Raw genomic sequence first — 27,797 nt, 5'->3', positions numbered from 1 at the left:
ACTATGGTTTATGGGATTAGTAATTATACATCGATCACTTAATCATCTTGCTTCCAACTTCTTGATTTCGATGAGAACGTTGTGTCGGTGTGGGTGACACGTGGAAGACTCGTCTAAAAGTGGAACCAGCCTGTATACACACGCGGCTACCTTCGCTTCACCTGTATCCAATTCATATTTAGCATATCTTTTCGTTTCACACCTTGCTCTATGTATATTTATCTTTTTAACTACTTTAAATTCCAAAAAGCACCTTGAACTATCCCCTATAGTTGTTACTGGACACTCCAGGTAGAACATTTTCTATGATTTAATTAGGAAAAAAAATAGGGTGTAGGATGGAAAAATTCCACTACGAATCGTACGATACATTTGGACTTATATACAAGTATTGTATTGGATTGGATCCCGTCATCTTCCGTATAGTTCCTTTGGCCACTTGGGTCATTGTCAAGCCTAATCAAAGACTATTAAGGAGCACATGTGTGTACATTTACCTATCCTCATAATTAATCCTAATTAACTTCTTCTTTTTTTCCAAATAAAAATTGGGGACATAGAAGGCCACACGAGCGGTCCTGCCTACTGGTCGCATGACACAACGTAATCGCTTTGCTTTCAAATCCCATCTACGAACTATTTATTCTTTTTAGTGTAGTCTGCTATAGGGGCAATTTTTCTAAAGTCCATGACGCCCTAAACCCTAAAATAATATGCACGTATGTATGTGTTAAATTATCCACTTAGGACAAACAATGGCATCATCGCCTCTACTAGTCCCAACTCTCCTCGCCTCAGGGGCTAAAATAGTTGAACAAGTTTAGCCTTTTGACCGGAAGAAGACGTGGATCTGAACTGGCTTTGGTGAATACTGGAAGAAACGCGTAAGGAAGCGGTGGGGAATTTGGAGGAGAGGATTTCTAAGTGTTGGGATTAGTACTTGTCGTGTAGGAAATTCCTGGATAGAAACCTGCAGAGCATCCGCTTTCAGTAGTAGAGGGGACTAAAAATTAATGAGTTTTTTCCTTTTTTCCAGAGATGTAGTGATGCTATCAAGTATCAACAACATAACCACACAATCATGGACAGGTGAACTCAAGCAAACGGATGCGGATGCACCTCAGAAGGGGCAGTTTAATCATTTGAAAATAACAATTTAAGAGGAAACATTTATGGGCAGGCAAGCATAAGAGATCATCTTTATTTACATAGATCATTACGTAATCAAGGGATAATAGTAAAGCCTGAGAAATACGAAAACAAAACTTTCTTAGCAAATGACTTGGGCAAATGTTTCATGTTGCTTCTGAAGCATCACTCATCCTCCCATTTCAAATGCCTTGCAGTTGTGACTCCCAGCCACCATTCGTGTGCACCCCCGTGATATCCAACGAGTACGTAGATTATCATTTCATTGTGCATTACATCAAATACAATCAGTAGATCACCTTACAACTCCGGGCAACAGTAACCTTAATCATGCAGGTATGAGTCTGGCAATTCTCCAATCCAAGAGTAACTCAACTGTGCATCTGTTTGTCATTAAATTGTGCCAGGCCAGGCTGAAAAGGGGGCAACCCATGCTTAGTGCTCAAAAACATGCATAAGATCAGAATAAAGAGACATACAGTAGGGGTACACGAGCGTTAAGTAATGTTGAAAACCCAACAATGAAATGAATCTACAAAAGGCTAATGCATATAAATCTCCTACTAAACTCTCTCAAACAAAAAAAAAAACTTTCGAGAACTTAAATGTGCAACTGATCAAGCACACCAATGAGTGTGAATTTTATTTCTTAAGTGTGGAAAAACTATCTAAGGATTCATCAGTTATGGCATTACCTAAAATGAAGACATCAGAAAAAATTCTTTCTAGTCAAGCTAGCTATATATATATATATATTCCTTGCTTAGAAACCACCTTCTTGACACAGGCACAGAGAAGGATCAATTTGAGGTAAAAGCTAGACATGACACAAACTACCTGTCAGGAATTATAATAACACATCGCCTGTGCTTGAAGGAAGTATGAATCTTTGTACTTTCTGCCACTCCCAATGGGAATACCATTTCGAATCCAGTCCTCTCTATGAATCCAAGCCTCCCGCCCAAAATCAAGGATGCCAAGAATCTGATATCAGGAAAATTTTAGTTTAGGATAAACATATAAGCTCTGCAAATTGATCACTTGCCAAACAAAGAAGTTTTGCAGAATATATATACAAATCTACAATGGATTCCTGATTTGCATTGCAATTGCAAAAAAAAAAAGGACGACATAAAAGATTCTTATATGTAAGTGCCATAAAAGTTTAATAACTTCACCATTTTAGTATAAAGAAAAAGAAAAGAATCAACAGTAAGAACTACTATTCAGAATGACAGAAAGGAGAACCTTATTCAATCCACTATCCAGAATGGGGAAGAAGATCAACAATGAATATATCTTGAGAAGTACATGCATCCACATACTGCATGGGCACAACATGGTACTAAAAAGTATATGGTCAATAAGGATAGACAAGACTTACTGCTCCTCCCTTCCATGATACAAATTGTGGATCACTTCTTGATTGCAGCACCTGTTCAAATTACAATAAAAAAAATCAATCGTCTTGCATAATAGAAGAAACAGAGATTAGCTTTAAAAAAACACCTTAACTATTGGAACTTGCATTTGAGAACAAAAAAATTAATAGATGTACTGATCAGAGTATATTCAATATTTAACTACCCAGAAACAAAGTCCAAATACCCATCTTTACTGAACAATTGTGTTTCTAGAAAGATTAGCAATTCAGCTATAGTAAATCTCTTCTTTTAGAAATATCTAAATTTGCAAACACTTAATCTGAAGAAAAATAAAGGTGAAATTTTTTTTTGCGATGAATTAAAAATATGACAACTTAAGATTAAATATAGGTTGCAAAAGGTTGTCGAAACATTTGAACAGGCTTTCCACTAAAGAATTTTCTGTTTCAACTACACATCTATGGGCAGATGCTGACCTCAACTGTGTCAATGGCTTCATTTGATGGAATAGCATGCAGAACCCTGAAAGCAAAAAGTGCCAAGATTACAGATATAAGCAAAGACAACAATCTTGAATTCAAAATCAACTAACCACTGGTTAGGTATTACTGCTCACTGCTCAGAAGGAAAAGAAAATTGAGGCATCCAATTCTGATCACATCAACTACATCTCTCATTTTAATGCAAGAACAAAGCTTAACTTCAAGAAGGATATAAGTAATGCAGAGAACGGAGATAATATACATTTACAGTTCACCTATAACAAAAACTTAAAAGATATGTCAGTTTCAGCATTTCAGGAAGTTCCAGTAGTTTTGGTTCCAACGAGTTCCTTTCAGCTTCTACCACTAGTTTCAGGCCAGTCCAAGGTCATATAGGAGCAAAATGTAGTTGCTCAATTAAGTTTTAGCAAGCTCCTATTGTGAAAAGAATTTGGGATTTTTTTTATACACACAAGAAAGTATAAAATCCGCCCAAAGTGCATATTTGAGCTGTCGAGCATATTTTTAAAAGCATAGACAAAGGCGGTTTCACTTTCTAAATGCGAAATTGCACATAAACAATTCACAACTGCAAGAATTTATGGTGATTTACCTTTTAAAATGTATTTATTACTCACCATAAACAAAACTTTTATGATGCCTTAAGTACAAAGTATATAAGGTGAACAGATAGAGAAAAAAGAGGTCCGGAGAGTTACATGAACCAAGGATAAAATAGCAATGTGATTTTTAATCATAAGTATGGGTTAACTTTAACATCATCTAATGCGATCAGTTAGTTACACTCCTCTACTGCTGACAGCTGCATATAATCAATTTTCATCAGAATAGAACTAGAACTAAATACCTTTCTTCCACTGTTCCCACAAGACCAGCAGTCAGAGCTACTCCACCAATCTGGAACAGTAACTGTACTCTGTCAATCATGTAATCATTTTCATTTTCAAAAGCTTCATTCACCTTACCAATTGAATGCTAGAAAACAGCTTCCTTTGAAGATCAATGCGCCCTGCTAGTTTAATACGAGAGAACACCAGTAAAATACAACAATTATTTCCTACTGTGTAAAAACTAAAAGCAGAAAAAGGCAAAATATCACCTGTTGAAAGTATACTACTAGAAATTGCCTCTGCAAGGCCAACATTTTCTTCCTTCTTTGACCTGGTCGGAAATACTGGGTAGTTCTCCCACATGCTAAATGCACCATTAGAAGTCATATAAAGGCCATCTGGCATGTCAGGCCTTCTAGAGAACTCCATATGCCAAGTATCTTCCAGCATATCTTCATAGTCATGAAACCTAATAACAGCGCAATGCAAGTGCACTAATAGATGACAGAAATAAATGCTTTCCATTAATAAGTGGAAAAACTGATATCTTACCAAGAGCGTGGAGGTGGCGGGTACTCTTCTTTAACAAAGAGCGTTGGGTAGAAGAGACCCATAGGAGGAACCTGACATGAATAATCAGTTCATCACAACAAAGAGAGTTTAATTTATAAAATAGACCAATATTATGCAAAGAATTCAAACTGACAGCGTACATGTCAAGGAAAATAACATAAAAATCATCTTGTTTTGTAAGACATAATTTAATTAACAAATGCTAGTATGATACAGGGATATATGTTGGTATGCTTAAAAAAATGACATTTATGCAGAACACACAGTAATGAAAACAGGAAATGATGGTAAAGAATATTACAAGCAGCATAGCCCAGAAATATACAAAACTCACTTCAATAAAGTGGCATGAGTTCATCTTATAATCCGTGAGTTCACCAAAGAATGAATTTAAAGAAAGATTAGTAGTAGGACCAAGTATGCAATTCATATTCAAGAAGAATTACATTTAGAGATGACAGTCTCGTCTTATGTGAACCAACAGGCCTGTCTTGCTCATACGAATGAACTACAGCAACAGCATCAAACTCCCCCTCCTGTAAGATACAAAAATTTGAGAAAGCATTCATACTTTGATATAAAAACAAAGCAACAGGGTATAGATTTCTGGACAATTAACAACTAAATGATTTATAGTATTAATCAAATATTACCTTAAAGAGAATTCTCAAAACAAGTAAGAAACATTATCAAGAAGTACATTAACTAACAAAACCGCTCTTCTACGCTGAAAGGGCAGCAGGCATTCTCAGGACAAGAACATCAAGGAATGAACACATAAAACATCATAAATGATGGTTTCGGAAAACAGAGATTAGAAGGTTTGATAGCAATTTAGTGACAATGGAGAAATAAATAGAATCATCTGCTGATTCACTAACAATATAGAACTCACCCTAATCTGGCAATATGATTCTTTTATTTTGTTGAGCATTAACATATCAATAGGCTTGCCCATTGGATCGGTCTGAATGGATGGCCAGGTCTGATGATGACGTTGAACCCATAAAAGACATCTTGAGATATCCTGCAAGAATGAAAGAATTTGGTTCAATTGATTGACGGGTGAGATAGTGAAAGATAATGGCTCTAAGTAGCAGAACTATATCCAGAGTATATGGACTATTATTAATGCTACCATGCATGAAGAAAAAATAGAAGGAAGTTTGTCAGATCCAATACAAAATTAGAATCTTGCTATACCTCTCCACCATATGGCAATGTCATGCTTGTAGAAGGCAAAGCTACTCCATCCTGGAGACAAAATAAAGTCAAGAGCCGACAAGTGTAGATCTTTATAAACAAGACTAGATGCTCAAATTGTTACGTACATGGAATAATGACGAGAAAGGCTAGTAAACTTAAACAGAGATTACATCAGGATTCTTGCCTCTACACAAGTTATAGTTGTAATATGAGCACCAATGTTCACGACACATGCTGTTGATAATCCATTTCCAAAGGCCGCAGCTAGACCTTCCTATAAGAAGAAATTTGGTTATAAAATGATCAGATATTGGGAAAGGAGAACACCTAAAAGTAGAAAGAGAATAGTTTCTGGCCTTGGGGGCAGAGAAAGTTAGGTGTCCAAATATCTACTAAATTAGGCCCGTCAGTTGGCCAGGTCCATTTCGACAGACAAAGAAGAGTAAACTATAACAGTAGAATAAGATAATTATTGTGTGGCTTGCCATAAACATATAATGTGCAAATATCTCATTCCCATGAAAACTTAAAATGTTCATTACTTCAATGCATTCATGTGAATCTACCTGTCTGGATGCATATATAGTAACAATAAACCAGTTAATAAAATTTCCAAGACCTTACAAGGAAAGAGCAGAAACAAAATGATTAGAATGCGATATCACTCTAATGGACCAATAAACCATATGGTGGACTGCAATCATACAACCTCCAAACTGTGAACAAAATGCTCTTGTTCCTTCATAGAATATAAGTATGAAAAAGTTGGCTGATAAATAAGACATTAAATCTCAAAGGAATCATAACGTGGTTCAGGGAAAAAAATCATATATTCACACTTGACCACTTGGAAGTGCAATCCATCACAAACCTGGTGCACCACCGCTGTGCTGAACCTTAAATCACGCAATACGATAGAAAGCATTTCTTTAATTTCTGCAGAAGAATCATAAAAATATTTAAATTATACAAAAAAAGCATCACTTCACGAACAGTTGCAGAAACAGAAAATGCAGTTATGTAATAAAGAATGGAATAATATTTATATGACATATGAATCCATATTAGAGGTGCCTCAACTAGATAAACAGAAAAGATATTGAAAATAAAGCAATGTACAATCATAGCTGATCATGTGGTATCCTTGTCTTATGCAAAATGAGCCAAAATATGAAAAATAATACCTTTCTTAGGAGATTTAGAAAAATACACTACCATGATACATCTTCGAAGTGAAACAACAAGATTGATGTGAAAAAAGTAATTCTTAATTGTTCTCATGCTAAATCTTTTATGTTGACATTGTTAGCTTTATAGTGGCTTCTGGAATAGGAATCTTGTGTCGACACCATTAAAAAGGATTGTATAACAGCACCACATAATTTGTTTAAAAATTATCAAAAAGCAATAGGTTTTCAATTTTCCAATCTAAGTTTATCAAGATATGGATATAAATTTGTTCATATGGGTAAATATAGATAACTATCCATGTTTGGCCAGCTATAATTGCATAACTTTCAACTGTATCTTTAAATCCATATAAGCACTGTCTTATACATTTAAGATAACTCGTATATTATGAATTTAACCCTGCTTTTATAATGCTAGATACTTGCATCCAATTCCAATATTAAGTACAAAACACAAATTCTACCCTCCTAAATTTACAAGAATTTGTGACTAATCAGAAAGGCATAATAAATAGACAAACTTTTAAACAGTATACCCTAGACATCCACAGATAAGATAAAAGCCAAATTTATTCTTTAGAAGGAACTAATGTCGTATATAAGTCTGCTTAAACTTTGTCTAACTAATGCCCATAAGGAAAACAACATACAGAAGATCAAGTTGTAACTCTTTTCCTAAAATTGAGTAGGCAAATGAAATCACAACACCTGAATTGACATTGACAAGAATTGCCAGCAGGAGATACAATGCAAAGTATATAACAGCAACAAAATGAAACTGCAGTTATCAAGGACAAATGCAGCAACAGTAAGCTAGAAAGAATACCACGGTTATCAAATGTTTCTGGCAATACAAGAATAGCGGAATACATATTTCTATCTGACGGTTGAATATGCAACTTCTCAATCAATATCCAGTCCCAGATAGTATATAAATCTTCACAAACCTGTAACATACAATGACATTATGCATTCTGCAACATTACTTCATCACTTATTCATCCTAAAGTATCTATATGCAATATTGCAGTATAACAAAGGAAACTCACTATTATTGAAAAGTTCACATCAGGTACGCATAAGTAAATTCATACCAATCATTTGGTACAAGGCAAAATTTAAGCCCATAAAAACTAAGTGTAGAAAGACTGAAGACCTAAATGAAACTGCTTTTGTAATATACCAACAAGACTGAGAAGGAACACACTATTCGAGCAAAGTGAAAGATAATACTTTGATACAATGCAACTCAGCTGGCCAAGAACTTGCATCTCTACAGACTCTAATACAGCCAGAAATAACTCATTTGTATACCTTTATGTATAATGTGTCAATTTCAAACAAAAAATATCCTGATAAATTGGACTGACCAAATTGAAATGATTCTTGTTTTCTTTACTATCTAAGGCAGGTCAGAAATAGAAAACAGGAGTGCAATAGTGCATTATATATACAAGAATATTGTGATATAATGCAAGCATACCTGCTGGGAAGGATAGTGCTGAGAAACATTAAAATGCCCTCGCCTGATAGGACGACATAGACAATATGGCTCTACAGGAGAAATTCTCAACGCATCTTCTCCACATATGAACTCCTTGAACTTGTACTCTTCGGAACTAGGTTCTTTACCATGGCCACTTGTAGTTTCCAAGGAATCCTTTTGAGTATCCTCTGATTTTTATAAACGATTCACAAACAAACAAAGACTTTTACAGCCCACACTTAGAACTACTCCTAAGAAAATAAAGCATTGACAGTGCAACCACAACAATAAGATAAATTACAATGAGTGCAATATCAGCAGCTCACCAAAAACGTGTATATTATGGACTCCAAAATTTCAGTTGCTTGAATAAAACAAGAAATAAAGTAGCTAAATTTGTTACTGGATAATTGGTTTACCTATCACCGAGGACGATATGGGATTCCTTTCCATCACAGTCGTCCAAGTGAAAGTACTATCATTTCTGTTACTATGTGGCATATAGCCGTCAATGCGTCCTATCTAAGAAAAATATAAGCAACATCATCACTATACAAGATGATGGACAGATACAGATAACTTATAAAAGAAAAAATAGGGTTGAAAAGCCAGCGATAATTAACTTATAGCACACTTTTAATGTAATCAATGGATGGCTACAGTTGAGTTGAGCATACCGTACGAGGAAAATTGTTGTTTGCTGCTTCTTCATCCAAAAATGGTATTTTTAGTAAAGAAGCAATCTGAAATCAAAAGGCAATTCTCCTAATTTTCAAAAAATATAATCTTCCTGAAAAAACAATACAAAAACCAAAACATGGAATCTAAAACAATACAAAAACCAAAACATGGAATCTTTCCATACAATATCATATGCCTTCTCACGCTCCAGTTGTTGAGCAGGAGTTGCTTGAGAATTGAGCATCTAACACACAAGCCACAAAGAGCTAAGTATCCGAGAAAAAAAGAAAGGAAATGGCAAAGTCACAAGTTTAACGCTGAATTTGACCATCTACATTCACAATTAACAATATTCTAATCTTCATCACCTGATCCTTTACAGCTCTTCTCATTCCCTCGTCCAAGCCTTTTACATTCCGAACAATACAATGAGGAATATTGAAGGGCACTTGTTGACTTGCAAGCCCTATCCTAACATTTGCCGATCCTTCAAGACAAAATAAATTAATAAATCAGATAATTGTAAAAATGACAAAAACGAGATTACACGAGAGAGGCAGAAAAAATTTCGCGAGTAATTCGCAGAAGTCATCATGAATTGCTCTTCTAAACAAATAAAAAGGTTAAAGAATCCTTGGGTTGCAACACTATATCGGAACAGATATCCTAGAAGTGGAGAAAAAGAAAAGTAGGGTTAGGGTTTCTTTACCTGGATTGATGACGACGAGATTAGAGCCGCGTTCGCCTATGAGCTGCGAAGGGACGACGGTTTTGAGGTAATCCTGGAGGAAGGAAAGCAGACTAGGGTTTAGACGCAAAAATTACAAGAAATAAAGAACAAGAATTGGACGCGCAGGACAGAGGGAGGAGGAGAATGAAGCTCAGAGAGAGAGAGAGAGAGAGAGAGAGAGAGAGTTCACCATGGCAGTGTGTTCGATGGCGCGAAGCGAAGGGGGTGCAGAGTGAGGGAGCGCGAGTTCTGAAGTTTATAGTTTCTTGTTTTTGCCGGATAAAAATCAGGAATAGAACAACCAAAAGACCCCAGTTTCAGGAATAAACGTGGAATAAATTTGGTTTATTCCCGTTATCGGATCAAAGAACGATTTACTAATGGGCCTCCGAGGCTACGACATAGCCCTCGGACGAATTATCCGGCCCAGATTAACGATCTTTATTAATACCCACCCAATTCAACGGATAAACTCGGATAAGCCCCCTATTCCACCACTCCCTCCTCTTTCTCTTCCTCTTCCTCTTCCTCTTCCTCTTCCTCCTCTCTTTTCTCTTCTCCATAGCCATGCTCTCCCTATCCCATCCCAAACCAACCACCTCCTTCTTTCCCACCCACCACCACCACCATCCCCGTCCCTTCCTCGTCTCCAAGAAGGGGAGGAGCCACTACCGACCCCTCTCCGTCTCTGCTAGCGGGAGGCTCCCCTTCTCCCCTCCTCCGCCGTCCCCTCCCGGCGAGACCTACCAACCCTTCCGCCCTCCTCCCTCCTCCCCTCTCCCCCCACAGTACCGCTCCCTTCCGCCAACCGACCTCCTCGCCGTACTCCGCGACCGCCTCGGGCTATGGCACGACTACGCCCCCCTCATCTCCTCCCTCTCCCGCCAGGGGTTCACCCCCCCCTCCATCGAGGAGTCCACCGGCCTCTCCGGCGTCGAACAGAACCGCCTCGTCGTCGCCGCCCAGGTCCGCGACTCCCTCCTCAACTCCCCTTCCTTCCCGCCTGACCACGTCGCCTATTTCGACGCCGGCGGCGGTGCCGAGCTGCTGTACGAGCTCCGCCTCCTGTCCGCCGTGCAGCGCTCGGCAGCAGCAACCCTCGTCATCGACCGCCACCTCGACCCCCGCGGCGCCCAGGAGCTGGCACGCGCCATGAAGGACTTTCCCCGTCGCCGCGGCGACCACGGGTGGGACTCCTTCGATGGCGCCTCCCCCGGCGACTGCCTCGCCTACATCCACTACCGCCTCTCCCGCGAGGTGATCGTTGATGCCGAACGGGACGCCGCCCTCGACCGCGCATTCGAGGCCGCCGAGACCGAATCCGCCAAGAACCGAATCCTTGCGGAGATCGAGAAGGCAAAGGGTAAAGGCAAGGAAGATGACGAAGAAGAGGAGATGGAAATTAAGGTACCGGTGGAGGTGGTGAGGTTGAGGTACGGGGAGGTGGCGGAGGCGGCGTCGGTGGCGCTGGTGCCGGTGGTGAAGGCCGCGGAGGGAGCGACGGGGATGGTATCGGCGCCGTCGAGGTGTAGATCGGAGGGGGAGCTGGGAATTGTGGCGGCGGAGAAAGGGTGGATGAGGTGGGCGGTGTTGCCTGGGTGGGCGCCGGTGCTGGCGGCGGAGGAAGCGGTGGGGGTAGAGATGGAGGATGGAAGGGGGTTGCCATGGAGGATTCTGGCGGCGGCGGAGGAGGCGGTGATGGTAGTGGCGGATCGGAAAAGGAGAGAGGTGACAGAGGAGGGAGGAGCCTACGTGGTGGAGAGGGAAGGGAGGTTGGTGGTTGAGAGAGGGAGGAAGTTGATGGAGATGGAGGTGAAGGAGGCGTTAGGGACGGTGGTGGTGGTGGTGAGGCCGCCCAAGGAGGAAGATGACCAGTTGATGGATGACTGGGACTAACCGTAACCGGTTATGTTTTTTTGAGGGGCTTTGGATTTCTTCTCATACTGATACTGGTAATGAGTGGGGGAGTAGTTGAAAGGATTTTATGGGAATAAAATGTGTAACTTTTTCTTTCTTTTTTTTCTTTTGGTAATAAATTGTAGCATTTTCTTGATTTATATCATACGATGATCAAGGAGATTTTGGTGCTGCCATTGTTTGTTTCTTTGCTTTCTTCTTGACGTGTTTGGAAGGCATGGGCTTGTTTTCACCTACATAATGCGCGCGCTATTTGCAATGCCAAGATGCAGTCTGGATGAAAATATTTAGTGGCACAAAAGCCAATCGAACGGGACAACTTATTCAATCCAATATATTTGCTAGGTATCACATTCGACTATGCTGGAGGCCCATCCACAGAGATCACAAGCACCCAGGCCTCTAATAGGAGTGTGCTTGCTAAACAAAATAATTATATTTCCATACACAGACAGTATCGCATTATCACCACTAGAAACTCCACAAAATAAGAATCAAATGCAAGTTTCAAAATCCAAAAACAATTCAAGCTACCAATAAGTGAAGTTGCAAGACATTTAAGCAGTGAGATTTTAACCTACAAAACCAATCTTTAGTTTATGAACCAAAGCGCTAGTATATTATATAGTGATACAAAATGGTTATGTAATCAGCCATTCGCATCTCAGACATATAGAAAGAATCCAGCGCAGGGGCCAAGAAACGAGAATAACCATGACCGTTGTAGATTAATTCGGTACAGAACTCTTGCCAACCAAAATGGTGCCACCGCAAGCTCAATTTGTCTTTGATTTAGTCACCTTTTTCTTGGGCTGTCGTTTGGGGATAGAGTTCTTCATTCCTAAAAAGAAGAGCAGCGAACCAAAGAGAGCCAAATTCTGTAACAAAATTTGTTGTGGTCAATATTCATCTATTACAACAACAAAAAATTAGAGGCCAAAGGTTTGACATAGTTGCAGAAATCAAGAAGGGGCACGAAATGCTAGCTACCTGTGTGAACTTGATGAAGAGCTGCACAAATTCTGATTTCTCAATGTCATAGTTGTAGAAGTCGTATACAACAGGAGTAATAAATGCAAGGTAAAGCAGCTGCAAAAGCACACAAAAAGAAAATTAGCTCTCTTAATTAGATATTACAGTACTTTTCTGCAGCATATACTGGTTTATGGAACTCCAGACTTCATGTTGCAACAAGAGAACTAAAGATTTATTGGTAAACAAGACTAGAGAGATAAGAAATGTGCTATAATTGTTTAACTTCAAAAGCCATTTTGTTTTAATATGAAGATAACTCCAGAAAAGACCTTCTAAGTTCTAACTTTCTTAGATAACCTACTATAGCAATAGTAGGTTATCTAATTGTTTAACTTCAAAAGCCATTTTGTTTTAATATGAAGATAACTCCAAAAAAGACCTTCTAAGTTCTAACTTTCTTAGATAACCTACTATAGCAATAGAACTATATTCTTCAGCAGGAAATGCATCCAAACACTAAGGATTGTATGCTCGACCGACTCACTTAGTAAATATGCATTGCCTTCACATTAGTCCCACTTTATCAGTTTGAGATTACAGTCATGAAACATTGACTATGATGTCATAATAAATATTACACTTCCAAAAACTTTTGATTCCTCAGAGCATGATGTTGTAGTAATTGCAATCTAGCTTACTAATGAAAATATGCCTAAAATATGATTACCAGGAGATAAGCTCCAAAGGAGCTGCTGAATATAAACAGAAGACCTCCAAGGCCTTTCAGAGTAATGGTAGCAGCAATAACATGTTTCATCTGAAAAAGAAAGGAAAGAAGACCAACAGAAGTATTATTTGATTATCTGTGGTTATCCTGGATAGCTATTTTTCAAATAAAAATACAAGAATGTTCATTCTCACTTCAATATTTGGCACCGCTACCCCAAGATGAGAGGTAACATGTTTCACGAAAATATTGAATTTTGGCCTGAGGGCCTTGGCTGCTGGCCCACCATCAACTCCAAATTCGTTAAACCTGCACAGAAGACAAAATATCAGCTAAAATGACACAATAAACATAACATAAGACATAACTGATAATTTCCCAATGCCATATACTCGACAAACATATGCAATACCAATCATAAGATTTTCAGTAGCAGAATGCTCACTACTTAAATAATTTCAAGGAAACGAAAAGTCATAAACAACCCTAAAAGGTCTAAAATTAAGCACTTCAAATAAGATTATGCTTGACATAAACAAATTCAAATCTAGCATTGGACAAGACAGGAAACAAAAACCACCTTTCTGACTTTCTAGACAATTGCATTCTCACGAATATATGTGAATTCACATGCTTTTGTAATGGTCATCTTGGCCAACCTTTGCTGGGGGAAAATCTACCAACTTAAAGATCATTATGTTCCATATAAAATGTACTAGCAGATAATGACAGCAACTGGCATAGTTATACTCAGTTTTCATATAAAAGGATTATAAGTAACTTCTCAGTTGAGATTGACTTAATTGCTTTAGGAAGCACATAAAGGCTTCTAAACAAAATGAACTGAAAAATGCTAACTGGTAACTCTATTTTCTATTACTTTCTGGTCATTACACAAAGCTGGAATAACGGCTATGCTATATCTGAGGTAACAGCATATCCTGTCATGGGAATACCCTAGAAATAGTAACAGTGATAGCAGATACTACTTAAACTTGAAGAAATAATCACTGACATGTCTTGTATCCTGTCCTCCATCTTCACCTCTACAAAGATACAATTCACCTCTACAAAGATACAGCTTGATTGCAGTTAGTGAATTGTTTGAAACAAGCCTTATGTTTTACGTGATTAAGATTGGCTTTCTGAAATTGATTTAACTCAAACAGAGTGTGAACATTTAGTTTTTCTTGTATTCTCTTCTATCCATCTTCTCATTTATATCTAGTTTCACTGTCCTACAATATGACGCCATCAGTTAGGGGCTCTGGCTGTCTAGCACCAAATGATATAGTTTCATTGCATCTATCAAATATCAAATCCTTTCAAGGCACTCAAGCTCTATACTGAGGTCACCTTGAGTAAACAATGGATCCAAATAGATTGAAGTAATATGATTGATTTATTTTTCACTAATTTCCATAGACCGGTAGAACTTGCAGCAACAGAAAATAATAACCTTATTTGTTCCACAATTAATCCAGACTCTTAATATAAAAATGAACTACTAGTTGAAAATGCATCGGTCGTGAACGCTTAAAGATATAATTAGTATGACGGTCTAACAGATCAAACTTAAGAAAAGTCTTTCCATCAGCATTCCAATCCAACCTAACCGAGATTCGAAATTAGATGAGCGAGCGACTAGTATCGCAGGGCTAAAACACATTCAGGGTAGACAAGTGCAAACGGATCCCACGAAAGTCCCAACTAAACCCACTTCTCCGTCAGAACAGACCCACCAATACCGCGATCCGAAAAAAATATGCAAATTTTCGCATCCCACGCCGCTAAAATAGGTAACCAAACGCCGTCACGGACAAAGAAGCAGCGCTAAGGCAAAATCCTACAACCCAAATCTAACTCCAAAACACAAGAAAACTCACGGATTTCACAACCAAAACACTCTCCAGAACATTTCCATCAAGCGCTAACACCAGATCTAACAAGACACTCAACAAAAAGATCAGCAGATTAAAGAGACGCGGAGAAATGCTTACTCCTGGTACGCGGAGAGGAGAAAGACGGACGCGAAGAGAACTCTCCCGGCGAAAGACACGAACCCCATCTCCACGAGAAGAGAAGAGAAGAGAAGAGAAGAGAAGAGAAAGGGATCTCTCTCGCCTTCTCCGGAGACGGCTTCAAGTTTGGAATCTAGTATTAGAGGAAGGAGGAGACTGCTCCGATCCTTTATTTAAAGCGCATGACGGGAAAAAGCCAAAGAAGCGTCAGAGCAGGCTAAAGTAAAATGCTCCTGGATCTCTACCACATTTACATCAATGCCATCATTCTGCTCTGCTCCTTCCCACCTTCCACCTCCCATGCGAGTCGTGGACAGCACAACCTTTATATCTGAATATTTGATCGGCCGTTGGTTGTCGTCACACCCGCAAATCCGACCGTAGATTTAGTCACACATCTATAATGGAGGGTGGTTAATTGGCGGTGCCCAAAAGTTCGAAAACTTTTGAATTTGGAAATGCACGGATTAAGAAAAAAAAAATTTAATGGCCGAGTAATAATTGCTCGGAGTAATAATAATAATAATAATAATAATACTGGCATTCATATGGGTCGGACATTAATGCATATTATAATTGCACTACTTTGACTTTTATAATTAGTACTCTCCAGAGGTTAACTGCATCTCAGGATGATTAATCATAGCAATTAAAGTAAGCTTGCAGATTAAGTAAGCCTAAGAGAAGGACAAGCACACAGTAGAACAATCTTTCCAGCCAGCAAGCAGAAGAGACACAAATTAGAATAGATGCTAATAGTAATGAATCTGTACAATTGAATAACAAATTCCTTCCAGAGAGCTGGCCTGGCATTGGCCACTGTTTATAGCGTGGCACCGTTGTGTGTGGATTATGTTGTACTTAAATTGGATCATTGCTTCTAGGAATTATTCTTACAGGAAGGCTGACCAATGGATCGCCGTAAATGTCAGATATTCGACGATCGCTTGGTTCGTTCCTTCTAGGCTCGTCAGCAAAATGTAGACTGAGCCCTTCATCTTTGTCGGAGTCATCCATGTACATTGTCCTGGACATAGTCGACCGAGGGTTCCTCCGGTCGAAGTCCCCTATGCTGTCATTCCACTCGTGTTCCTCCATGCTTTCTGATACATCGTCGCTATGATGACTGAAGTTGTGGCGACCTAAGTTCTGATTGCCGAAGCGGGGTGGTTCGAGAAAGCTAGCATGGGGCTCTGATGGCTGCAGGGAGGGACGTGCCCACCACTTGTTTTCGACATGCTGCTGGCCCGAGTCATGCTGCTGAAGACCGTCATCTCTCAGCAGAGTATTAGATGTGGAAGCCTCTAAGTGGCTTTGATGTCGATCAGAAAAGCAAGGCTCCCAGATGTCATCCTCCTCTATTTCAGATAGTTGTTTGTTCAAAGGCGGCCAGATATCACGGGCTGGCCTGGAAGCTGCTCCTTCAGGTGACAGTGGGTAGCCATCTGTATTCTCAACTGGATGTAGTGGTGGAGATGTGTAATACCAGTCCAGCAGATACGGATGAGTTCGTTCCTCGTTATTTATCAACCACAAGGAACCTGAGTTGTAACCGACTGGATAAATGCCATCGCTGCTGTAAGGGGCATCTCTTGAAACAAATCTGCGGATTATTTGATCACCTTGACCCCTCAAACCTGGTGTGCATTGCCATGCACGAACTGGCAAATATTCCTGATGAGTTTCACCGCGCATCTTTTCCTCCTTGAATTTTCGAAGATTTGATAGGAATTGCCGACCAGGTGCATTTGGTTCCCAGGATGGATAGGTGCTCTGAAAGCTGTGTTGAGATTAAAAAATATATATATATATATCAAATGCTTTAATAGATATCTCCTTATACCTGAGAGAGAAGTTATAAACAAGATCTGCAACTCTGCATAACTGAGTAGAATTACGAGTACCTTAGGAACGATTTCTCCATTTTCCCTTGAGAACTTCTCGTGCTTTTAGCCACATCAAACGGTGAAGCATATTTCTTGTTTCCATGTCTTTCAAAATCAAACAGACTTAAACTACAATGTAAGAAGCTACATCAAATTACACACGTAGATTACCTAATGTGAGAAATAAAGGCTTCTAGGAAAAAAGGAATCAAATAACTCAGAAAGTGAGTCACTGACCTGCAAACATCACCTACTCCTTCAACATATACTGTGAAGTCCGAAATGAAATGCAAGATATCATCCACACGCTGAAAAGATGCACACAGTTACATGGAGGCCTAGAAACTTGAATAGGGTTTGATCAACTAGCTCCAGAATTTTACCTTTGGCACAACAAATATAAGTAAGTAGGGTGTGACGAGAATTGAGATCATCTCCTCTAGTAGCATCATTCCAGTATACTGCATTGCCAAAATTATTCATTATTGGCGAAATTTTCAAACCTTGAAAAAACAACTAGCAAAGACAATATATAATTAGAATACTCAACATAAAACATGTAAATCATCACAAAATCCTCTGGTTGACAATATGGTTCAACAAGCTTAAAAAATCATGGCAAATCCAGGAGAAGGCCATGTCAAACAGGAGACGGACTTACCTCCATAAAGCATATTTCAGAACTACATTTTTAGGCACATTTAAATCAGTAGCCCAAGCTTATACAGCGTATGAGAATATAGATGCACTATTAGACATGGTAGCCATAACCTAGATCCGCTCTCGATGATTTTTATCAGCTAGGAAGTCCAAATGATACTACTACTCCAGATTCCAACAATCCCATGCTTTAAGATAAGATTTGATTATTATTTTTATTCCAAGTTGTTTTACCTATTTTAACACGTGATGATAAACATCCAATTGAAGGATCAAATCTGAGATCAAGAAGCTCCTTAAGCTGCACTACATCTAAGTCTTATTAAGGTCACATTTTGTGTCAATTATACCAGATGATCATTTTCAAGCTTGGGCATCCAATAACAAGATGAGGGCCACAAATGCCATTCTGAAGATTCTCCATTAACCAGTTCGCTTTAAGAACCAATGAACTAGGTTAGACAATCCGAGGTTTTTCATCCTGGAGGCACACCTACAACATGTGATGTACTGATCTTTGCTACACCAGCATGTTGCGGCCTCGCGGGCAGCTGCATCTCAGTGCATGAGAAGGACTCCTTACTAGGGATATGCTGACTACTAGGAAAAGAAAAAACATGTTTACAGTATGTTTCTAGAAGAGCAACTAAAGAATACAGCAGGCAAATAGGTTTACCTGAAAGAGGGTTTCAAATTCTCTTCGCACTGTCTCACTATTTTCTTTCCCACGCCACCTTTTTGGAATATAATGTGTCTGCTGCACAACAAGGGACATTGCGCCTCCTGGGTCAAGGACCTGAAGCTCATCAGCAACAGCAGCTCGACTTATAGCAGTCACTGTTCCGAAAACAGCAGTATACCACAACAAATTTCGGCCTAAAATCTTCAGAAGTAATTAAGATATATAAGTTTTTTTTTAAAAAAAAAAATAAATTTTATATATTAAGAAAATGAAAAGGCAGATAAACAGTACTGACAGACTTACGTGGCCCTCTAGCAGAGATTCATCCAAAAATGCAATTATTATCAATATAGCAACAAAGCCACCAGAAACAAAAGATATAAATTTGGCAATGATAGATATTAGAGGAGATGGGAACTGCTTCAAGTAATTAGAAGCATGGACAACACTGTTGTTAATCCGATGTTTGAACAAATGGTCGACCTGCAGGGAAAAAGAAGAGGACAGAAAGATTTAGTTGTGAAATGTATACTTGTCCTCCAATGTGAAAGTTTAACACATAATGTAGGTATGTACTATAGAGATCTTGCCATCTTGCAACCCTTAAATCTGCTAAAAGCCTAAAAGGAACCTTCCCCGTTCATTCCGACAGAAGATAGGTTTCCCAGTTTTCACAATCAAATTCAAAAGCATTTACTTCATAAAAACATGTTTCTTAAGTTTAAAGAAACTTAATTAGAAGGCTCATTCAAGGAATAGTAGGTTCTTTGAAGGTTCTGTGAATGATTTGTGTACTTGCAGTTACTCCAACTTTCGACAGTCAGCTATATGGATCCTTCCTTCCATTAGTCTCTACTTAAATAGCAAAATCACCAATTAACAGTAAAATTATATTGTGCATGTAGAATTCTTAATGAGTTCAAAGTACGTATAACAACAAATCTAGAACCCCTTCTCAATACAATGTTGAAGATATAATCAACAGCTGATTACTCATGAAATTTAAACAGAATTTCAAGAGCCAACAAAACAATTACATGGCTAGTACAGGGAAAAAAAAAAACAGAGCCAAATATGTATAATGAACTACGTTCATTTGCTTGTTAAATTTCAGGTAGAAAATTAAGTCTGTCCAGTATGATAAATGCGCATGATGTGACACATCTTAATCAAGTAAAACCAGCAAGGCCATGTAGAAACAAGTCATAAAATATAAATTTAGTAAATCAACTGTCAAATCCAATGCTTAACTAAAATGGACATATTAAGCATTTGATTTCCTGATAATAGCAAAGAGTTAATATTTCTACAACGTATAAGGAAGCCTTTTAATCTCAAATATGAGGCCGAAGTTGAAGTCTGCACCGTTAACAACAAAAATAATCTACAACACAAATATTAAAAAAATCATCAATTTCTAAAGAATTATAAAGCACACAGAAGTTTTACAAATGCATAAAAAATGTAGATGGCACAGTGCATGCATAAGTTTCACGAGTGCATAGCAAATGCATATAGCACAATTCAGCTCTGCAAATAAACAATCTTCATTCCTATATTGATCTAATATACAAAATAAACTGGTAAGTAAATGTATAAATTCAATCATCCACAAAATAAATACCTCGTTGAATTCCCTTAAAATCCACTTTGACAAGTTAGACCACCTTCGAGATGATGCAGTGCTGGGGTGATTGTAAAATTGTTCGGCATGTCTTAGGAATAGATATACCAACATAAAGATCACAAGACATGGTGATAGGAGAAGCATCACTATTCCAATGAACACAAGTCTCTTTTTCAGTAATGATGGGCTTGCTAAGAAATCCCTTCGGACACAAAATTTGCTGCAAAACACAAAGGAAAAAAAAATCAATATTATCAGAGCAAGAAGATTCATAAAATCGACTCCTAGATAAGTAAAATAGGACTTTCAGGACAAGATATCGTCGAAAAGATTCTAACAGTTATTTCAGTACAAATTTTATTGGGATAAAACAAGCTATATATATATATTCAATTTCCACTATATAATTTGAACTTGAAGAGGCAATTGCAACTAACACAGAACAAAAGGAAACAAGCAAGCAAAACCAAAGCAGGTAAGTAATGCATCTTCAATGATATGATAGAGTGTAGTATATTTTTTTATTTTGTATATTACACTGTAAAAGATCAAAAATTTAACTTTGATATAATTGTTATGCTTGACTCTGCCAGATATTTCTAATTATTACAACTTAACTGCACCATATCAGAACTGTATGACAAGGAGCTCCAATTGTAGAGAACTAGATACTCTGATATTCTTTTAATTAATTCGTCGAAACCAGTATAGATCAGTTTTTAGCAAAACAATTGTCTGCCCACCAACATCTAGTTAAATTTTCTCATATTTTGTCTAGCACATACACACTCCAATAAAATCTAATATGTTCAGACAGGTTAGCCAAAACAATCTAATATGTTTTGCCATTAAGTTGTGCAAACAAAAAGATGCCATATGTTATCCCATATTCCTATCATGTTGTCAAGATATCTTAGCAGAAATTTGTCACAAATAGTTTAGTATCATCTTTTCTGGTAGAAACACTTAATTATTTTTCCACACATGTCAAATTACAGTTCAGTAATGTCACAATGAAGAGTTTCCTCACGTCAACAATTTCTTACATAATAAAAAAACTACAAGATATGCTAGATAATTCATCAACTTTCTCCAATGCATAACAAGGTAAGAAGATAAAAAGTGCTACCTGTCAAACATGCTCTGAAATATGCACCAGTCTAATGTCCATTCAAGAGTCTTAGGGAATATCAAATGATTTGTCCTTCCATTTTTTCCAGTACTGACAGTTGGCCCAGCTCCAGGAACCCAAGAAGAAATTGGAAATGCAAATATACCTTTGTTAAGCATCCCAATCAAGTAGTTTTCCTTGCGCATTATTCTCATGACCACGTCATGCTCAGAAAGATCCTTGACAATACAAAGTTGTTGTGATTCTTGTAGCTGAACAACCTTTTCTAAAATTTTAGGCCATGGTGTTGTTTGAATCTCACGATCTGTAACCTTAAGACTAGGAAAAGACAGGCAGGTATAAGATGATTTGCAGCTGGCTGAGAGCATAAGAAACAAATACTCATGAATACATGGAGATATGAAGACTACCTGTTATAATAGAAGCGACGAACTCCTAGTGTGTTTTTTAGTTGTACAAAGAATTTGAGGAAGTTGAGAAGCCCATATAGAGTCAATATAAACATGGAGCCAACAATTATCATTTTGACAAATGTGAATGGAACTAAAGGATGACTTTTAATGACCTCCTTTGCCAGATCACAAGGCTTCTCTCCTGACTCAACAGCATCCATTCCACACTTTGCATTGCGTACGGCATTCCAATCGACAAATAACAAGAAAAATCCAATAAAACATACCATGAAAATTACAGTGAGAATCTCAACTATCCATTTGGTGATGATGCACCATAGACCTTTCTCACAGTAATAGTCATAAAGTCTTTCAAAGAATATATCTAAATCAGCGATTGGTTCACCCTTTAAGCTTTCACAATTAAGAAGTCCTGATGGGCTCTCACTACCTGAACTTGGCAATCTTCGATAATCAGACAGTTCTATCTCAGGTGAAACATCTGTAAGCAACTTAGTATTCAGAGATGATTCATTTCTCCATTGCCATTTGAATCTTTTGGGAGCAGAAGCGCCCTTTTGAGCAGAGGACATCATTCAACAAAACTTGGACCAACTATAAGATCTTCATCCATCCCACAATCCAATCATCTGAATGACAAGGAAAGGATGAATAAACAAATATATAACACAAGTTATAGATAAACATGACTGAAAATCATAAAGCACAGATTCAGAAAAACATGAAGAATATAGACTATTAAGATGGGATTTTGGACAGAAGAACTTCAAAGATATGCAACTGCAATTTATTCTGGAAAAATTATATTATGACTGCTATTTTTTACAGAAAACATAATCAGGCATATTTTTCAGCTTTATTTTCCATAAAGGAGGAGTCACAGTGCATGTTGCTTCTGCTAGCAGAGGGTATGGGAAGGAAAAGATGTATGCAGCCTTATCCTTATTGCGGAAAGCCCTCTGTAATGCCAATCCACAACAAGAGCTACACAATTCTTTCATACCATCATACTCAGTGGCACCATATTTCTCAGCTCTTTATTGGGGGAGTTAGATCAACTAAGCCACAGCCCCCATCTATTTGGGATCAGCTATAAAACAATAAGTGCACACAGGTGGAGTTACCCTTACCACAAACAGATAGAAACTGTAAGCTTAAATATGAACTTTTCCATGCTACAATATCAATCTAAAATTACAGGTAGAGCAGAAAATCATAGCTCACGACATGATTATATTTGGTGGCAATACAAACAAATGTATAAGAATCTCCATTCCAACATATGGACAACGGAAAAGAAATCTCAGTCGCCATAAAACATGCGCACCATCTTCAATCCTGAGCGAGCATGCCTTTGAATTATGTTTAACAAACTCAAAATGGCAAACTAGAAACTCTCTAGAGTCCAGCAGGACAGGCTGCAGAGCTGATTGTTTTCATGCGGAACTCGTTTCTTCTATTCTATTCCACGGTGAGGTTCCAACTTCCAAGTTCCACGGCAGTATGCCCATTGACACAGTCCGATTACGCAAAAGAGTACAAACCACGAACGTTTCTTGAAATAGAGAGATCATAACATAACGGAATATCATAATAAACGCACCCAGTTACAACTCTAAACTAAACCAAACAACGCCACATTCAATTCGCACGCCAAGAAGACAATCTAGAGGCACCAAGAAATACCCAACAACCCATGACCAGAAAAGGATCGCATATTGTTCCAGACCAACAAGAAAACTCCGCTAAAACATGAACCACGAATCGACCAAGCAGCTAATTACCTGCGGAACATGAGAAATAGGCGGTGCTCCACCAATTAAAACATCTGAAATCTTCAAAAGATCGGATCTTTCTAGATTCCCAGAAGAGGAAATCGTTTCAAGGACAAAGAAAACATGCGCGCGGGGGGGCGGGGGTGGTCGAAAGCGGCAAGAACACAGAAGGGCTTCGGAGGTCGGTGGGCAGGAAAGGGGAAGGGGAAGGGAAAGGGTTAGCTTTGGAAGGTAACCCAAAAGAGGAGAGCAATCGACGAGGAGAGAGAGATTGGATTGCGTGGAGACAAAAGAAGCTTTGGATTTCGCCCTTCCCTTAATATATTTGATCGATGCCGTTTAGGAGTCTTTTTACTTGTGACTATCTATTTCTCATCGGCTTCTGCCCCCCTGCTCTTTGATCTCCCGACTACACGAAGGATTCGACGTTGTTGTGTTTTTTGGGGCTTACGGATTAGCTCCAAGGTTTGTCGGATCGTTCGATGGTACGACGCAATGTGGTTCACGAGAAGGCACCCCGTGTCCCTGTCCCCGTCCCCGTCCCCTGTGACCTTGTGTTGGGTTCGAAGTGCTTGCTGGATCAAGATGCCAAAACGAGTCGACCTCGGTCAAATTATGTGCTACATTTACTATGTACTAATTATGCCACATTAAAATTGAATATTAATAATTATCATTCGATCCTTATACTTTGTTTTTAATACCTCAAAAACATTAAATAAAGAGTGCTCTAATTTCTATCTATAGTTAATTTAATTCATCTTTACAGTGATAATTCATTAGTAAACGTAGTTTTAGATAAGAATTTAAGTCGTAGATCTATTTATAATAAATAATAAAAATTATAGGGTGTTTTTCAATAAGTTTCTCTGAAAATTTTTAGCCCAACAAATATGGAATTGGACTTTTTTTTTAATTATTTATTGGAAGGTTGGCCTGGCCTTCCGTGGAATAAGTCAGCATGCAATGCAATAGAAAGATATAAACTTAATTTGACAGTACATTATTGCAAAACTAACTCCTTATTACACACGTGTAAAGTATAACAGTGGCACTTATTCGCAATATTAAGGAGCTAATTAACCACACCAAACTTTACAACTTGAAGTAGTCTAATGCTGATTTCCCATCCTGCTCTCTTGAGATCATGAAGTGTGAAAAATAATCTCTAACAGTCACAGCATTGTATAATGGAGGACTTCCACTGGATATAAGCTCCTTTATGGGACCATATAGCTTTCCATCATACGTTCTAAAGAAGCATGGCACTGAGATCCTAGGGCCAATGCTCTTTGCAATCACCCTGTGCTCGGCACTCTTGAATCTATCATTGGAGATCAACTGCACGTATTTTTAAAAGAAAGAAGAAGAATAATGATTAGCAAATACTTGGAAAAGGTACGTAATATGAAGGAAAAAATTTCTCATATCATCTGGAGAGTATATAGTTTTTGAGATACTACCTGAAGAAGGTCGCCAATATTAACTATCAGAGCTCCGCGTAGAGGTGGCACATCAATCCAATGGTGTTGATGGAGGACTTGCAAGCCACCAATGTGATCTTGCAGGAGAATGGTGAGAAAATCTGGGTCAGAATGTCTACTGGCACCAAGAGTGAGCTCAGGATCGGGGCAAAGAGGATAGTAGTGGCCAAGCAGCTCAAGTCCTTTGCTGCAATCCATTTTGTTTAAGTGATCTCGGTTGAGACCAAGAGCTTGGGAAAGCAACTCAAATAGGACGATCCCTAGTTTCTTAATATAGTCTGCGTACTCGAACATTACTTCCCTGCATGCATGATCCATACATAAATCCATTAAAATTAGATGATCGGGTGTGTATACCAGAGAAAAAGGATTTAAGGCTCCACAAGGAAATATTACATTTAGAAGGGTACAAAATTCAATAGATGCTAAAAGATTTGTTTTGACATGCAAGACAGAAGCCTGAAGGGCAGTTTAATCAAAGAAACTAAAGTATAAGATATTGTGATTATATACCTTATGGAGATGATAATATCGACGATAATGGTCATGGATCAGGTGATGATAGATGGAGGAAGAGAAGAATTAAAAGAGAGTGGGCAATTGGGGCCGAGCCGCCGAGAGAAGAATAAAATCATCTGAAACAATTATATACTTTTACTTTCTTGATGCCAATAATTTTAGGTGTAGCTAATTAAAAATACCTGAAAGCAAGCGGTACCTCCTCCTGCTTAGGCTCCTCCGGCGCCATGATGCAGTGGAAGGTGTCTCTCCAATCCGCAGCTTTAGACCTATAGAAATCCAAATTAGTATTAAAACCCACCTTCTGGTTTAAATCTCTCGTGTAGTACTTCTTCTTCACGTCCAAGTCCTCTTCGTGGAATCTCCTCACCCCGGCAACCATCTCCTCCATCACCATTAATGGGATCCCATGATTGGTTACTTGGAACAAACCAAACGTCTCGGCGGCGCTTCTTATCTCCTCGATCACATCGGCGTGTCTGCCTTCGAGATTGATGATGGGGATTTGGATGGACGCGTGCATGGGAGGTTTTGAAGTGGTGTTGGTGGTGATGGTTTCTGGTGCATGGACGAAGAGAGGAGGGATCTTGGTGATGCCGGCGTCGACGAGGCCCTTGACGCCGGCTTTGGTCTCGTCCAAGGCTTTGAGCTCGGTGGCGCGGTCGTAGGAGACGGTGGTCGACGTCATGGCTTAATTTGATGGACTTTTGGGCTTTGTGGTCGATACTGTGCGTGTATATGTGTGTGTGTGTTTATATATATAGAGAGAGAGAGAGATGGATTCTCTAACAGCTTTAAATGTTATTGAAATCGAATGGTCTACTTGAAAGTCTTTTTAAATTTGTAAACGCCGTAGGTAAATCGCAAGCATCGAATCGTCCATTCGTCTACTTGAAAGTCTTATCAGATTAGTAAACGCCGTGGATAGACCGCGATATATAAACTATATGTTCACGTTACGGCACTCCTTATAATTCGGTTTAGTCACAATGATTCCAGCTTCATGTAAAACCAAATATATATATAACTTTCACTTACCAGCAGCCGACAAAATAAAATATAATCTATTACTTTTAAAACTAGTATCCCTCATTTGATCCTAAGATTTTGTTACCATTTTACTTTAATTTAATGTATCATGTTTGTATACATAGTTAATTTAATTAACTTATTTATATAGTAATAATTAAAAATTAGTCCCTAAATTATGATTAAAAAATAGAGTCAATTAGCTTTATTAAGACTGGTCAACCTGCTCCTCTTTAGAGCCTAGCCGGCCATATTGCCGTCTTTAAAGATCGGCTCAGATCAACTTCAATGCAAACCTCTCGCAAACCTGCTCCGAGAGTGATCGAGATCGTTTCATCGACACTTAGAGGCTTGCCGAAGTAGGCAGCTACTTGGACAAGCACCTCCCGCTCTCAGTCAGTACATCTCTAGGAGCTTGTGAACAGGTGCCGTAGTGAAAGCCTCTGGCAAAGGTTGGAAGTTGTTTCTCCATGGCGATCGATGAGGTTCAACACCTTCCCGAGGATTGTCCACGGTCCCTTAGTGAAGGCATACTCAATATCTTTCTGCTTCTCAGAGCGGAACACATAGAACCCCTCCTCCGTGTTCGAGCTGAGTCTTAACCTTGGCCAACACTTCAGCAGGTACTTGCCCCGCCTTGTTTCTACTGACGTCCAAGATCTTCGAGGGCCTTCCTTCTCCTTCGACATTCTGGTTGATTTCGAAGAGGAGCTAGGCTCGTAGTAGAAGAACATCTTCTCCTTTATCTCGCACCGCCATCTTTTCCATCTTTTCCCTCCCTCTCTGCTGCCTTTGCTCTTTGATTTCGAAGAGGAGCCGCCCAATCCGCTTGGTTTCCCTACCAGAGGGCTTGACAAACAGAGATATGACTTTGATCTCCCTGCGCCCTTTACGAATTAGCTGCAGAGGTTTATCGGATCGTTGGATGGTACGACGCAATGTGGTTCACCAGAAGGCACCCCCTGTCCCTGTCCCTCTCCCTGTCCCTCTCCCTCTCTCTGTGTTGGGTTCGAAGAGCTGGCTGGATCAAGATGCCAAAACGAGTCCATCTCGGTCAACTGCGCTACATTTACTACCTGCTAATTATGCCTTATTAAAATCTTGGGAAACTTTATGGAAAACACCCTATGTTTTACCTTTACTATTATTTACACCCTAGACGAAATATGGATAGTTATTATTCAATCCCTATAATTTATTTTCAATATCTTTAAAAC

General features: G+C 38.8%; 5 protein-coding genes across 6 annotated transcripts; 1 reads left to right on the top strand and 4 right to left on the bottom strand.

Annotated features, from left to right (window-relative positions):
* Window positions 1-1,095: 1,095 nt before the first annotated feature.
* LOC140761643 (actin-related protein 9) lies at window positions 1,096-10,066 on the bottom strand. 2 transcript variants are annotated; one of them, XM_073099064.1, is made up of 21 exons: window positions 9,924-10,066; window positions 9,713-9,785; window positions 9,372-9,490; window positions 9,188-9,247; window positions 9,000-9,065; window positions 8,742-8,844; window positions 8,320-8,510; window positions 7,663-7,783; window positions 6,518-6,582; window positions 5,831-5,920; window positions 5,644-5,694; window positions 5,336-5,467; window positions 4,887-4,976; window positions 4,420-4,490; window positions 4,137-4,336; window positions 4,003-4,046; window positions 3,885-3,934; window positions 3,011-3,056; window positions 2,534-2,584; window positions 1,984-2,133; window positions 1,096-1,562 (listed from the first exon to the last, which is right to left on the bottom strand). In XM_073099064.1, exons 1-20 carry the CDS (start codon window positions 9,924-9,926, stop codon window positions 1,990-1,992), a joined length of 1,770 nt encoding a protein of 589 aa, XP_072955165.1. In that variant the 5' UTR covers window positions 9,927-10,066; the 3' UTR covers window positions 1,096-1,562; window positions 1,984-1,989. The 2 variants fall into 2 exon arrangements, with proteins under 2 accessions (XP_072955165.1, XP_072955164.1); XM_073099063.1 differs by having other exon boundaries at window positions 1,987-2,133.
* A 131-nt stretch (window positions 10,067-10,197) lies between these two features.
* LOC140761644 (rubisco accumulation factor 1, chloroplastic-like) lies at window positions 10,198-11,795 on the top strand. Its single transcript, XM_073099065.1, has one exon. The coding sequence runs from the start codon at window positions 10,301-10,303 to the stop codon at window positions 11,627-11,629; it is 1,329 nt and encodes a 442-aa protein (XP_072955166.1). The 5' UTR covers window positions 10,198-10,300; the 3' UTR covers window positions 11,630-11,795.
* Window positions 11,796-12,138: 343 nt separating this feature from the next.
* On the bottom strand, window positions 12,139-15,527 carry LOC140761645 (uncharacterized). Its single transcript, XM_073099066.1, has 5 exons — window positions 15,353-15,527; window positions 13,547-13,661; window positions 13,353-13,442; window positions 12,641-12,739; window positions 12,139-12,528 (listed from the first exon to the last, which is right to left on the bottom strand). The coding sequence occupies exons 1-5, from the start codon at window positions 15,418-15,420 to the stop codon at window positions 12,427-12,429; spliced, it is 474 nt and encodes a 157-aa protein (XP_072955167.1). The 5' UTR covers window positions 15,421-15,527; the 3' UTR covers window positions 12,139-12,426.
* Window positions 15,528-16,086: 559 nt separating this feature from the next.
* On the bottom strand, window positions 16,087-23,940 carry LOC140761174 (autophagy-related protein 9). The gene is made up of 10 exons (XM_073098391.1): window positions 23,558-23,940; window positions 21,771-22,402; window positions 21,358-21,678; window positions 20,226-20,448; window positions 18,905-19,084; window positions 18,596-18,802; window positions 17,643-17,720; window positions 17,497-17,567; window positions 17,278-17,388; window positions 16,087-17,153 (listed from the first exon to the last, which is right to left on the bottom strand). The coding sequence occupies exons 2-10, from the start codon at window positions 22,346-22,348 to the stop codon at window positions 16,235-16,237; spliced, it is 2,688 nt and encodes an 895-aa protein (XP_072954492.1). The 5' UTR covers window positions 22,349-22,402; window positions 23,558-23,940; the 3' UTR covers window positions 16,087-16,234.
* A 588-nt stretch (window positions 23,941-24,528) lies between these two features.
* LOC140761209 (1-aminocyclopropane-1-carboxylate oxidase homolog 1-like) lies at window positions 24,529-26,294 on the bottom strand. Its single transcript, XM_073098452.1, has 3 exons — window positions 25,734-26,294; window positions 25,012-25,333; window positions 24,529-24,889 (listed from the first exon to the last, which is right to left on the bottom strand). The coding sequence occupies exons 1-3, from the start codon at window positions 26,237-26,239 to the stop codon at window positions 24,644-24,646; spliced, it is 1,074 nt and encodes a 357-aa protein (XP_072954553.1). The 5' UTR covers window positions 26,240-26,294; the 3' UTR covers window positions 24,529-24,643.
* Between the last annotated feature and the right edge of the window lie 1,503 nt (window positions 26,295-27,797).

The sequence above is a fragment of the Typha angustifolia genome, chromosome 6, assembly GCF_048772165.1.
Source record: "Typha angustifolia cultivar Huaian chromosome 6, ASM4877216v1, whole genome shotgun sequence".
NCBI classification, from domain to species: Eukaryota; Viridiplantae; Streptophyta; class Magnoliopsida; order Poales; family Typhaceae; genus Typha; species Typha angustifolia.
The sequence above is the reverse complement of the archived record's forward strand: the minus strand, read 5'-3'. Positions and strand labels throughout refer to the sequence as shown.

What these genes read in the sequence shown, in the direction of transcription:
- LOC140761643 (XM_073099064.1), bottom strand. An exon ending in TCTCGTCGTCATCAATCCAG is followed by an intron (nt 9,491 to 9,712) that starts GTAAAGAAACCC and finishes TTTGTCTTGAAG; the next exon opens with GATCGGCAAATGTTAGGATA. An exon ending in GTGGGAACAGTGGAAGAAAG is followed by an intron (nt 3,057 to 3,884) that starts GTATTTAGTTCT and finishes TTTTGCTTTCAG; the next exon opens with GGTTCTGCATGCTATTCCAT.
- LOC140761644 (XM_073099065.1), top strand. Translation starts at nt 10,301, where the DNA reads ATGCTCTCCCTATCCCATCCCAAACCAACCACCTCCTTCTTTCCCACC.
- LOC140761645 (XM_073099066.1), bottom strand. Translation starts at nt 15,420, where the DNA reads ATGGGGTTCGTGTCTTTCGCCGGGAGAGTTCTCTTCGCGTCCGTCTTT. An exon ending in CTCCTCTCCGCGTACCAGGA is followed by an intron (nt 13,662 to 15,352) that starts GTAAGCATTTCT and finishes TCTTCTGTGCAG; the next exon opens with GTTTAACGAATTTGGAGTTG. An exon ending in CCTTTGGAGCTTATCTCCTG is followed by an intron (nt 12,740 to 13,352) that starts GTAATCATATTT and finishes GTGCTTTTGCAG; the next exon opens with CTGCTTTACCTTGCATTTAT.
- LOC140761174 (XM_073098391.1), bottom strand. Translation starts at nt 22,348, where the DNA reads ATGATGTCCTCTGCTCAAAAGGGCGCTTCTGCTCCCAAAAGATTCAAA. An exon ending in AATCTCTGCTAGAGGGCCAC is followed by an intron (nt 18,803 to 18,904) that starts GTAAGTCTGTCA and finishes TTACTTCTGAAG; the next exon opens with ATTTTAGGCCGAAATTTGTT. An exon ending in AATTTGAAACCCTCTTTCAG is followed by an intron (nt 17,721 to 18,595) that starts GTAAACCTATTT and finishes TTGGCAATGCAG; the next exon opens with TATACTGGAATGATGCTACT.
- LOC140761209 (XM_073098452.1), bottom strand. Translation starts at nt 26,239, where the DNA reads ATGACGTCGACCACCGTCTCCTACGACCGCGCCACCGAGCTCAAAGCC. An exon ending in GAGGTACCGCTTGCTTTCAG is followed by an intron (nt 25,334 to 25,733) that starts GTATTTTTAATT and finishes TCATGCATGCAG; the next exon opens with GGAAGTAATGTTCGAGTACG. An exon ending in ATATTGGCGACCTTCTTCAG is followed by an intron (nt 24,890 to 25,011) that starts GTAGTATCTCAA and finishes AAATACGTGCAG; the next exon opens with TTGATCTCCAATGATAGATT.